This window comes from Stegostoma tigrinum, chromosome 21 (assembly GCF_030684315.1).
Source record: "Stegostoma tigrinum isolate sSteTig4 chromosome 21, sSteTig4.hap1, whole genome shotgun sequence".
NCBI classification, from domain to species: Eukaryota; Metazoa; Chordata; class Chondrichthyes; order Orectolobiformes; family Stegostomatidae; genus Stegostoma; species Stegostoma tigrinum.
In genome coordinates this window covers 28,813,873-28,827,348 of record NC_081374.1, presented here as the reverse complement: position 1 = coordinate 28,827,348, position 13,476 = coordinate 28,813,873, and the positions used below count along the sequence as shown (strand labels likewise).

At 40.0% G+C, this 13,476-nt stretch overlaps 1 protein-coding gene across 2 annotated transcripts in view; it reads right to left on the bottom strand.

Moving 5' to 3' along the window:
- Positions 1-13,476, bottom strand: part of itpr3 (inositol 1,4,5-trisphosphate receptor, type 3) — a 252,243-nt gene that overhangs the window by 23,064 nt on the left and 215,703 nt on the right. For both annotated transcript variants that reach the window (XM_059653417.1, XM_059653416.1), the window contains 6 exons: positions 11,167-11,367; positions 7,971-8,081; positions 6,746-6,841; positions 4,695-4,796; positions 3,995-4,078; positions 2,032-2,133 (listed from right to left, as the gene is read on the bottom strand). In XM_059653417.1, coding sequence (XP_059509400.1) covers positions 2,032-2,133; positions 3,995-4,078; positions 4,695-4,796; positions 6,746-6,841; positions 7,971-8,081; positions 11,167-11,367 — 696 coding nt within the window. The remainder of the gene's footprint in view (positions 1-2,031; positions 2,134-3,994; positions 4,079-4,694; positions 4,797-6,745; positions 6,842-7,970; positions 8,082-11,166; positions 11,368-13,476) is intronic.

Here is a 13,476-nt window from a genome sequence, read left to right as displayed (position 1 = left end):
TGTGTAGACAGCAAATTATATTATTTTAAGCATGCCATAAAATAAACCCAAATTAACAACTTTGATAGCTTCCATTTGCATTTCAAACATTCAAAACACTTACACTATATTGTACATTTTAACTAGATATACATTGATTTGGTTATTTATATGACCATCAAAAGGCCTCCATTGACTCTAAACTGCTGAAGTCAGTCATTATAAGAACACTGTTGTTCTGACAGATCCTTTAGCAGGCCTACCAGTTTATTTTATGATTCCAGCTACTCCACATTATCAATTTTAATTTTTCCTACAGGACTGCAGTTGCACAAGTTAGTTAATAATAGACATTAGGGAATGAACACACACCAGATAATGTGCACATTAGATGGGTTGTCAATCAGTAACATACATAGAGATTCAGATGGGTTTGGAGATATCACTTTCTCACTACTTTATGTATTCAAACTGTTTCCTTCACGAAGAGGGCAGTAATTAATCTCTGTTAGAGTGGATGTGAAATAATTCTTCAAGAGAAACCTCTAAGAGGTGTGCAGATTTATGAGTTCATAGAATCACACAATACAGAAAAGGCTTTTCTGCCCATCGGGTCTGTACCGGCAAAAATATACTACTAACTACACTAGTCCCATAGCTTTGAATGTTTTGACATTCAAGTGTTCAACCAAGCACTTTTTAGAAGGTTGTGAGGTTTCTGATCTCAACTATCCATCCAGGTAGCACATTCCAGACCCCCACCACCCTCTGGGTAAAAAAATATTTCCACAAATCCCTCCAGCTTATCTCTGGGTGCTCTGGTTTCCTCCCACAGTCCAAAGATAATACAAGTTACCTGGATTCGCTGTGCTAAATTGCCCATAGTGTCTGGGGATGTGCAGGCTAGGCGAATTAGGCATGGGAAATGTGGGGTTACATGAATAGGATAGCGGGGTAGGTCTGGGTGGGATGTTCTCCAGAGCGTTGGTCTGCTCCCAATGGGCAGAATGGCCTGCTTCCATATTGGAAGAATTCCATGATTCCACGAAATCCTGTCTGAATCTTCTGCCTTTCATTTTAAAAGTATGTCTCCTTGTTGTTGACCCTTCAACTATAGGGAGCAGCTGCTTTTTATTCACCTGTCCACCCCTTAATCTTATACACCTATGTCAAGATTCCCCTTCAACCTTCTCTGCTCCAAAGAAAACAGCCCAAGTTTATCCAGTGTCTCTTCATGGGTTAAATGCTCCAACCCAGGCAACATTCTGATGAGTCTCCTTTGAACCCCCTCCAGTATAATCGAATCTTTCCTATTGTGTGGTGACCAGAATTGCACACACTAGCAAAGTTTTGTATAGCTCCAGCATGACTTTGCTGTTCTTATAATCTCAGCCACAACTGATTAAGTATGTATTATTATAATCAACCATCCATTTGACCAAGAAAAATTCAATAAAAATACAATGAAAGCTCACACTTCTATATATTAAATCAACCAAACTCCAACCGTGTGAATTTTTAAACTTCACAAAATACTTTGTAATTAGTTTTATGCTATCTACAACTAAATAAAGTTAACATCCCAGTTGGATCCAGCCTGGGATTGACCAATTGGCATTGTACAATAAAATATACTTTAGATATTTTAAAACAATAAAATTCAAGGAGAATGGCAAAATTAGGTAATCATTTAATATTTTTATGTAATAAGCAAAAACAAAAGTTTGCAATAAGAATTAATTTATCTTTGGTGGTGAAATATATAGCAAACCTAACAGAAATAATGAAATCAGGCAGCTCCACACCTTACCTACCACAATCCAGAAATGATTTTAATGTATAGTGTTCCTTTATCAAAAGTCAACTGGATATGGACCATAATTTAAAACGCTCTATGCTAAAATCTGTACTTATATGGTTTGCACTGTTATAAAAATGTTACTTTTCAGATTTCATCTTGGCCACTAACAAAATGCTTATTGGCCTTGGTAGCGTTGCTCAGCTGGAAATCACCATGCTCATAAATTGAACATACAAGTGTTAAAATTCTACCTCGACCTGTGCTGTATGATTTGAATAGTAGGTCAAAGGATCTTCCTCTTCTTGTTGGTCCTGATGGCCTGCTTTCAGCATTTGCATGTTGTTCAACATTAGCTACAAAAATGTATGAAAATCCATTAAATCAAAAGACAGGTGACATATCGTTGCTGTTTATCCGACATTCTGAATCATCTGAAAACTTCCGGCTGTGTCGTTTTTCTGCATATGTTATTGCTTCATTTATTCTTTTAATTATTTTTTGAATCAGGACCTGTATAAAAAACTGTGGATATTTTACTTCTTTAGAATATGCATCCTACAGGCAAAAAAAAATGGAAATCTTTATGGAGGAAAAGTGTTTCTTAAGCCAAGATGCCATTGTGTCAAGATCACTGACATCTGATAGATTCAGTAACACCAACAAATTAAACCTGAACATCATCCGTAACTTAAAAAATTAATATGCAAAGATGCATGTTTTATATTGTGTAGGCAACACTCAGACATAATAACAAAATTGTGAGCTACATTTCTGATGCTGTTATCCTCAGAAAAATAATTCTATGTAAGTTGCAAGTTATTTTGTAGATCAGAATCATATTTCAACCTCAAATATGATTTGGTTTTAATGAGAATTTAATTTGATTCGCCTTATGGCCTGGAAATAGTTTTACAAGAACAAAAACTGAATCAAAAGTGGCTTCAATGATCACCTGACCACAGATTAAGACAAGCTCAGGAAATCAACACTGCCATCTGAAAGTCATCTTATCTAAAGACATCAAAGCAATCAAATGTGTTGGGCATCAAGAAACTCACATCTCTTGTTTTATTTTGCATTTGTACATGCTGGACATGGAAATGTTGTCTGAAAAAACAGCAGATGGAGTTAATGAAATAAGGATTTCTAACAGCAAAAACTTAACGTCATCCATTCCCTGTTATCCTTCATTATCTCACAAACAGAGCCTGGTTAGAAAGCAAACCGGAGAATCAATTATTTACGTAGAACTCAAGATATCTACAAATTTCACAGCTGGAGATACTGGTTATCGATTAAACAAACATGGTATCTGGTTAAAATTTAACTTCTCCACAATGGTAGGTGTGTTTGAACTTCGTTACCTTTATTTTTCCTGTCAGTACCAGACACTCCCTCTGTTTTTGTGTCTGTTGTGTATGTGTAAGTCTTAGTACTTTTCTTGAGGTTATTTCACATCAGAAAACTTTATAATTGACTGCCTAATTTTAACTAGCACTACATTTAATTGAAGTGTGATAGCTATGTTCCAAAAAGAAATTAAAATACTTTTGTGAATGGCTGAGAGGGGAGCTGATTCAACCCTCTTAACTTGATCTGACATCTCTATAATTAAAAGTACAACTTTGTAAGGTATAATTGCTGAGAATCTAATTTTGTTCATAGGTAATTAATTAAAATGTTAAATGGGTAATGTTGTGACTAAAACAAGTCTAACACTGTCCAACCCTATCCAACACAAACACACATGGAACACCGTTCCTAATATCCAATGTATTCTGAAAACATCTAATTGTACATGGGTTACATAGCTAGCCAAAATGAGCATGTAAATAGGACTTAACAAAAAAGGCAATCTGCATCTGATATCAACTCTTAAACTGGCAACACAAATTCTGCCTTTGGATTGTTTGGCCCTCTCCACCAGAGAAAGCAGTATCGTGAATCAGGTTTAAGGAAGAGTATATGGATACTTTACAAAGAAGATAATCAATGGCTATTGGAGTAGGTTGAAATGTAGAGTTGAAGATACAATCAAATCAGCCATGATCTTATTGCAAGGTGGAGCAGGTTAGATGGGTTGAATGGGCCAGGCCTGCTCCTAATTTGCATGCTTATACATTCTGATTGAGCAGTATGAGAAATCTTTATGGCATGCATTTGGTCAACTTTTTTTTTGCAATGATTTCTGCCAAGAAATTTCCATTTTCTCACCAATGAAATGCCTTCATCCACCTCATCTCGTACCCGTTTGACTGGCTTCAATAATTGCTGCAGTTGTTTGTTGTGGCGAGACAACTGAAATAAACAGTAAAAGCTTTAGAAAATCTTTGATCTCACTAGCACAACTATTAATGGTGGGGTAATGGTACTGAGGCATTGAATACGATATTTAAGTGAACAATGAAAACTGTTGGAAGAAGAATCTGACAGTGCAACTCAACTGGAATGGTCCCATGCAGACTCAAACACGGTGCTGGTAACACTGTGATCATTTATAGATTCTCCTGCCCGTGTTCAGGCACAATTTTGGCATGGTCATTTTTATCTGGAATAACTCTTTTTCCCTTCCCTGTTCCACTTCATTCTTGTAGAATTCATATTTTTGCAGCTACATATTTCACGGAAAGAATTTTGCAAACAATGCAGCCACTTGGATTAATGAATATGTCACTACAAATAGAAGATATTTGTGATTCTGGAAATTTCACAGTCGGTTCTTTACACAGCGAAATCTTTCACTAGTAGCAGCTAGTCTACAACCAACCATTGATCCTTAGAGCAGCCTGTCCATGGAGTTATGCTCCACTTGACATCATACAGTCTGTCACTCCTCTGGGCTCCAAGACACATGAAGCAAAGAGAAAAGGAAGTAAACGGCAGTTGTCAAAGAACCAAACAGAAACAGTATTACCTGTAAGGCTAATATATAAATGTTGTGTCCCACATCTCTCGGAGAAACTTCTGAATTCTCACATTCTTCTTCTTGTTGGTAGGCCTTATTAATAACGTTAACCTTAAAAAGCATAATTTAGGTGCAAATAATTAAAAAGCTATAATAGAAATGTGCTTGCAGTCGCATCAATGTGTAGAATGAAGTGGCTCTTACTCCCTTCATACACTCAATTGTCATGCAATGACACATTGAATACAGTAAAAGCCAACAGTTTTAGTAGCAATTGGAGTGACAATGTACATTCCAATAAAAATGTAGCTTTAATAGAAGCCACTAGACTGGAGAGATACACTTACTCCCACACCTCCTCCCTCACCCACATCCCAGGCCCCAAGATGACATTCCACATCAAGCAGATGTTCACCTGCACATCTGCCAATGTGGTATACTGCATCTGCTGTACCTGTTGTGGCTTCCTTTACATTGGGGAAACCAAGCAGAGGTTTGGGGACCGCTTTGCAGAACACCTACCCTCGGTTCGCAACAAACAACTGCACCTCCCAGTCGCGAACCATTTCAACTCCCTCTCACATTCCTTAGACGACATGTCCATCCTGGGCCTCCTGCAGTGCCACAACAATGCTACCCGAAGGTTGCAGGAACAGCAACTCATATTCTGCTTGGGAACCCTGCAGCCCAATGGTATCAATGTGGACTTCACCAGTTTCAAAATTTCCCTTCCCACCACGGCCTCCCAAAACTAGCACAGCTCATCCCCGCCTCCCTAATCTGTTCTTCCTTTCAGCTATGCCCTCCTCCCACCTCAAGCCACACCTCCATTTCCTACCTCCCAACCTCATCCCGCCGCCTTGATCTGTCCATCCTCCCCGGACTGACCTATCCCCTCCCCACCTATACTCACCTCTACAGGCTCCATCCCCACCCCTTTAAGTTGTCTGTCTCCTCTCTACCTATCTTCTCCTCTATCCACCTTTGATCCGCCTCCCCCCTCTCTCTATTTATTTCAGAACCCTCTCCCCATCCCCCTGTTCTGATGAAGGGTCTAGGCCCAAAATGACAGATTTTGTGCTCCTAAGATGCTGCTTGGCCTGCTGTGTTCATCCAGCTCCACACTTTGTTACCACTAGATTGGGCAGTTTATTTGATTTGAAATGTGTTCTAAAAGTAATAGGATTCCTTTTACCGGGCTAATTTAGTACGTGTGAATGACTTAAAGTTTTCTGTTTATGAGTTTTTTCATCAGACATAATATTAGACAAATGAAAATTCCACCTTCACAGAATTTAGAAAGTGCTTTGAATGCAACACTGTTGATATATTAGCATTCTCGCCTCTGGGACAGAACGCCATTGCTTCAGTGTTTAATCTAGTCTACCACTACAAAGGAGCACTGATTGATTGTTGTATCCTTTGGAGGCCACATTAAACTGCACCTTATCTGTTTGTTGAAGTGAATCTTAAAGATCTTATTGCACTATATAACATCTAATTTGCTGTTAGCAGGGTGCTGTTTAATGCATTATTGGCTGTCATATTTGCCCATGTAATGGTGACTACCTTTTATTTTCAAATGTACTTAATTTGTTAAATGTTTTGGATTGCTCTGAACCTGTGAAAGGGTATATAAATACAAGTTCCTTCTTCAGTACCAATGTGGTTTGCATAACAATTTTTTGCAACTATCTGTTTTCCTTTGCAAGAATTGCATTGTAAAGACAGCCCTTCAGACAGTCAAATGACAAAACATTGCAGTGTTAGAAAACTGAAATAAACCACAAAACATTGTAAACACTCAGGTAGTCAAGCATCATGCATAGAGATCAAGAGCCTGTCATCACCAGTCAAGTTTCAGAAGAAAGGTCTTAAACCTGCAATATTAACACTTATCTTCCTCTCTCCACAGGTATTACCTGGCTTGCTGTGTGTTTCCAGTGTATACTGTTGTATTTCATGTTTGGCTAATGCAACCCTTACAAAGTGATACGCTTGAGTTCGAGATTTATGGCCATAAATCAAATATTTTTTAAACAATTGTTTAATGCTCTCACCAATTCCTGGGGTCTCAAATTGAAGAGGATCCTCTCTGCATTCTCACTGTCATGTCTACTCTCCATGAGTGCAAGTAATAGCTTTGAAGCATTGTCCTATTGTAAAGATGTTAAATGCCATAGCTGAGAAATTAATGTAACTAGTGGTATTTTCAAAAAGAAAAGATAATGAAAACATTTGCACAATCAAAGAATCAAACATCATGAATCTACTTTTCATTTAGAAAAAGAAGTTCCAATGAATTTATGAGTTATGCTACTATTTGAGATTTAGAAGTCAATTTTCCTACTTTCAATACACCAATGCATCATAACAAAGACAACCTTTTAAAGGGTGAAAAGGGTGATTTTTGTTTGTAACACTCATGATGCGGTTGATGGTGCACTTGCCTGAATCAGAAGGTTGTGCGTTCAGGCCCTAGTCCGGGACTTAAGCACTAATGTTAAGACTGATACTCCAGTGATGTACTGAGGGAGTGCAGCATGTTGGAGGTGCTGTCTTTTGCATGAGACAATAAACTGAGTACCTGTCTTCCCTTTTAGATGGACATAAAAGGTCCAGTGACATTACTGCAAAAGATAGTAAGGACATTTTCTCCTGTGACCTGGTCAATATTTATCCCTCACTCAAAATCACAAGAAATAAGTTAAAAGGCCAATCTCACTTGCTGGGAGGTTGTTGTCCAAAATTTAGCTACCTCGTTTCTAATGTTACAAAAGTGACTACCCTTCAGTACTATGTCACTGGGTGTAATGTGCCTGGAGAGATCTAGAGGTCATGAAAGGCACTGTATGAATATAACTGTTTTTTTATCAATTGACCCCACAGGTATGACTGACATAAGAATTGTTTAACAAAGATTCCACAGGTAGAAATTGGTAGACAGTGTGTTAACTGTCCACGAGAGATATATAACAGGTCCCATTTTAAACTGCTACCTAATGTCAAAAGTATCTGTAATGGCATTAGATATTATTTGCTACAATATTTGAGAATCCAGATCATTCATAAATAGGAGATAAAACTCTGACTTAAATGCGTTAGGTAAGAACAAATGATTAACAGTTCTGATTTATGTACTTATCTGAATTTGGCACTTACATAACTGCCTATTTGTTCATTTTCTACTTGGACCCACATATGTTACAGTGTAATACAATACCATGAATTATATTGAACATATTGGGATGAATCTGCTGTCAATGCTTTGGATGCTTTCCTTACCTTTAGCAGTAGCACTAGGTCCATTCTGTACTTGCACAGCGGGCTGATATCATTCAAGATCAGTGCAGTGATAATATCAATGCCATTGCTCTCATGAGATACAATGCAAGTCTAAACGGCGAAAAATCAAACAAGCTGCTGAAATACCTCACAGAAATAGGTTGGAAACATATTACTTCTTAAAGCTAGGCTTTGCTTCTCCTGATTTAAGCAAAAATTTGCAGTTTATATTTTTAAAGACTTTAACATGCACACATTAAACAAAAGTACTTGCAGGCTAGCATGATGTACTGCTACTCCAGTCAATTTGATTATGAAACTAATATGGATTGCAGCATTGATTGATAATAACTCTGTCTCTCAGTAATTTCTCATTTTGCAAAGATTAAATTTAAACAATCAATTAACAAGCTGCCTAATCAATTACATGTGACCTGAAGTATTAACTGGGCGAGCCAACAGGGATCTGATCCATTGGTCAGTTCCTCAGGATGTCCCCGCCAGAAACAAGAATTCTTCAGGCACTTTAAATGGTTATTGGCAGGCCAGCCTGAGATTTGCTGTCCTGACAGCAAGAGTCCAGCCCACCAAGAACTGCCAGACAATTAGATGCCAATGCCTCGAAGTTGGCAGTGCCAATGGAAGTGGTAGCAACGTCTGGTTATGCACTCAACAGGTGTAAAAGATTACCAAGGGACCTCAGGCCAAAGGTGAGGGAGGGATGGGAATCCGGGTGAGTGTCGAGGGAGGGCCTGGGGTTTTCAAGGCAAGGGCAACACGTAACTTTCAGCACCCCCCCACTCAGTTTTGATTGGGCAAAGCATCTGATAACAAAGAACTCTGAGCTACAATTGAACTGTAGTTACCCTGTAGAACCACACAATTGTGATTATGGCCATTTGGCCTATCAAACAAGTACCACTACCAAATGCTAATCCCTGTATTTTCTTCCCCATCCCCTTGCCAACTCTTTCTATCTGAATAATCCTCCGATGCTCTCTTGAATGCCTCAGTTGAAGCTGCCTCCACCACATTTCGAGGCAGTGCATTCCACACCCAAAGTAGCTGCTGAATGGAAAAAATATTTTCTCACAACACTCTTGTTTTTCTTGCACATCATTTTATATCAGTGGCCTCTTCTTGTTGCTGCTATTACAAATGGAAATTTCTCTCTAACTACTCTGACTAGCCCACTCATGATTTTGAAAACCTCTACCAAATTTCATCTCAACCCTCTTCTCTCTAAGAAGAACAGTCCCAAGTTCTTCAATCTACTCTCATAACTGGTGGATTCAAACTTGTAAATCACTCCTGCACTTTCTCCAATTTGTTAACATCCTTGAAATCCTGTGGCATCCAGAAATGTACACAATACTCCAGCTGATGTCTGACAAGTGTCTTAAACAAGTTTAACATCGCCTCCTTAGTTTTGCACTCTATGCCCCTATTAATAAAGCTGAGAACACTGAATGCCTTATTGACTACTCTCTTCCCTGTCCTGCCACGTTCAATGTTCTGTGCTCACATACTCAGATCCCTCTGCTCTGCTTTAGAACTGTACCCCCTCAGGGGTCTCAGGGATAATGGGTGTCCAGCAGCTTATAAACAAGCCTAACTGCACCCTGTCAGCAGGGGCTGGGTATCACAGATCAACTCCTTCCAAGCTTCAAATTAATCAAACGGGCAAGTAGGGTTATTCCCCCACCAGAAAACTGATGCTTAGCCTCTCCTGAAATTAAGTGGGACCAAGTGCCACGGTTCCTGCCTGTCTTTAATTCTGTCTCCACAAATGCTACCTGACCCATCGAATGCTTCCAGCAATTTTTGTTGTTATATATTTTCATGTTTATTTCTTTTAAGCATTGCTGTTATGGCTAATCTTCCAAAAGTGGCACTCACAATAACGAAACATCCTCATTACAAGTGAATCAATCTCTATCCTGAGTTTTATTAGTACAGTAAAAATAAAAAAAAAGAAATCTTGCATCAATGTGCTGGAAATATTTGTCATTTGTCTTTGCTGAATCCAGGTAACTTCTGACATCAACTCACAGGCCCAGATTTTCACCATGATGGAAGGTTTCTCCTATGTGGCGGAAATGGACTGAAATCACAAATAAATCCCGCCCCCAAACATAGAGCTTCCCACTTCCACAGGGGCAGGAATGAAATCTGCTTGGGTTTCAAGCATGTGTAGTTCCTAGTGACAACTGGCCATTTAAATAATTGGCTGCCACTTACAACCCACTTTATTAATCCTGCAGTATGGGACCTGGAGTGTGCAGAGCAGACCAGCTTTGAGTGGGTCAGTTTTCAGCATATATCTTCTAGGTAACCAGCACATCCTGTCACATCCTGTCAGGCATCCTTAGGGTTGAGGGAGGTTGTCATGTATCCTTTGGCATTATTAACTATCAAGTAGATTATGCATAAAAAAATCAGTAGAAGGTTCATCATGTCAAAGAAGAAGTATCAGGAAGTGTCATAACTGTCAAGACCTGTCAAACTGTTTTTTTTATGACATTAAGTCACAGACCTTTATGTGTTTGTCCTGCATGAGTGGGTACTTGTGAACCTTAGGTGAGGGGTGGTGGGTAGAAGTAGGCACTAAGTTGGTTTGGTTGGATAGTGTGTCAATGGGGGGGGGGGCACAGGAAGCATGAGGAACCATGGGAAATGGACAAAGGGACTTAGGAGGCAAGAGTAAACATTGGTCAGAATGGATGGGGCATGGTAGTTATGTGGGGGCATGGAACTGAGGGATAGTGGGGGTGGGTGCAGGAGGTGAGGATAGGAGGATATATTAAGCTTTAACTTTTGTTTTGGACACAACACTGCAGCCCCAGGGCACTCTTTCCACCCAGTGTGCGTTAGTAATCGGCGGTCTCCTCAGCTCTTCTCAGTCCAGCTGGCCTCATATGCGATCCTACCTGCTACCCCCTCTGGACCCAAAAGGGAGAGTAAAGGTAGGCGTTTTTGGATGTTGGACATGTGGATCTGAGTTCCTCAGCCTCGGTGCGCCAGACCCAGGTAAGAAACTCAGAGTCCATGTAAGAAAGGGTAGCAGCAATATAGACAAAGCAGATTTTTGTTTTGCAGTTTGTGTCACTCTTAATGCGCGGAGTATCAAATGGAAATTGCTGTTCATACCTGCACAACATTGCATAGTTCAGTAATGCTAGACATAAATGTGTACCTGGTTTTCAGTGCACGGTCCTTGACAGTACTCCGTTAGTGTCTCCAGCGTCTGTGTAATAAGTAGCACGTTATGTTCATTGATGTACAGCCCAAGCAGCCCCAGGCCTCCAGTGGTGCTCCCACACATAATATCCAAGAACTGCAGAGTCTGACAGACTAAGTTGTAATTTGTCTTGTTGTGTTGACAGCGAAGGAAATTCTATTTAGGAAACGCATAATCAATCAAGAAAAAAGATCACCGCTGATCAACTGTAATGTTTAGATGCTGACCAAGATGTTGTTTAAAGTTCTTAAGGAATTCCTAAACCCAAAATGCTAGTACCAAGAGAATAATTTTAACACTCATGCATGCACTTATGTGGCAAAACCAGTGACAAAGGATGCAAAATTGGTCTGGACAAATGATTGTGCACTATTAAGAATTAGTACATTATTTGATGTGCCAACTTTTTTCAAGAAATTTTATTATTACATTTACTGGTGTATGCTCCTGCATTGCAGAAAAGAAATAACAGAATGACACAGTGTGGAGCTGGAGGAGCACAGCAGGCCAGGCAGCATCAGCGGAGCAGGAAAGAAGGGTCCCGACACGAAACGTCAACTTTCCTGCTCCTCTGATGCTGCCTGGCCCATTGCGCTCTACCAGCTCCACACTGTGCTATCTCTTGCATTGGCAGTTCTTACAATCTCTAAGAAATACCAGAATGCTGTGTGTTGTAAAATCGTAAATATGTTCATGGGAAACCCATTGACAAGTGCATTGAGGCCCATGCAGGCAGCCTCTCAAAGATTTTTTGACACGTCACCCCCAATGTTATAGCCATTGAATTCAAAGAAACAAGAATTGCAGATAGTGTGTCTCTGATTCTGTGATATGTGCTGAGATTGTGCAAAGCCCCAAATGTGATGAAGAGGGTCACAAAATTATCTTTATAGGTTTACACTGGGGAATCACAGATGCCAATGGAAAGATAGACTGAATAGTACAAATGGTCTAATGTGATCTGTTTTATTACTGCAAATGGCAAACAAAATCCGCACTCCACAAGTACCAAGTCGTGATAATCTCTAACAAAACAGAATCTATCGCCCCTTGATATTCATTAGCAATATCATCACTGAATCCCAAATCAACAACATTTGGTAAGTTGACCAAAAACTGAACTGGACTAGTCACATAAATACTGTGGTTACAAGAGCAGGTCAGGGGTTAGGAATCCTTCGCTTTCTGATTCCCAAAGCCTATTCACCATCTATAAGGCACAGGTCTGGAGTGAGATGGAATGCTCCACACTTTCATGGCTGGGTGCAAATCCAACAACACTCAAAAACCAGGAACTAAGCAGCTCATTTGACTGGCACCACATCCACAAGCATGCATTCCACCACTGGCACTCAGTTACAACAATATGCACCACCTACCAGGGATATGGCAGACACTCACTAAGGATCCTTATGTGACACATCACAAACCCAAAATCACTATCATATTGAAGGATAAAGGCAGCAAACACATCGGAACACAACCAATAGCAAGATCTCTTCCAAGCCACTCATTTTCATGCTGCAACTGTACAAAATGCTAGCATGGCCTCACTTGAAATATTGTGTATAGTTCTGGTTGCTCTATTACAAGAAGGATGTGGAAGCATTGAAAAAGGTGCAGAGGCGATTTACCAGGATGTTGCCTGGTCTGGAGCAAAGGCCTTATGAAGAAAGGCTGAGGGACTTGGGTCTGTTCTCATTGGAGAGAAGAAGGCGAGGAGGGGATTTAATAGAGACATACAAGATGATCAGAGGATTAAGTAGGGTGGACAGTGAGAGTCTTTTTCCGAGGATGATGACGTCAGCTTGTGCAAGGGAGCATAGCTACAAATTGAGGGGTGATAGATTTAAGACAGATGTCGGGGCAGGTTCTTTACTCAGAGCAGTAAGGGCATAGAACGCCCTGCCTGCCAATGTAGTTAACTCAGCCACATTAGGGGCATTTAAACAGTCCTTGGATAAGCATATGAATGATGATGGGATAGTGTAGGGGAATGGGCTTAGATTAATTCACAGGTCGGCGCAACATGGAGGGACGAAGGGCCTGTTCTGCATTGTATTGTTCTATATGTTCTTTGTCCTGACTTTAAAATATATCACTGTTCCTTCAACATTGCTCGTTCAAAACCTTGGAACTCCCTCCCTAATGGTATGTGGGTGTACCAACAACAAATCGATTGTTGCAACTCAAGAAGGTTGCTCTCTACCACCATCTCAGGGGTAGCTAGGGGTAGACAATAAATGCTTGTCCAGCCAGTGACAT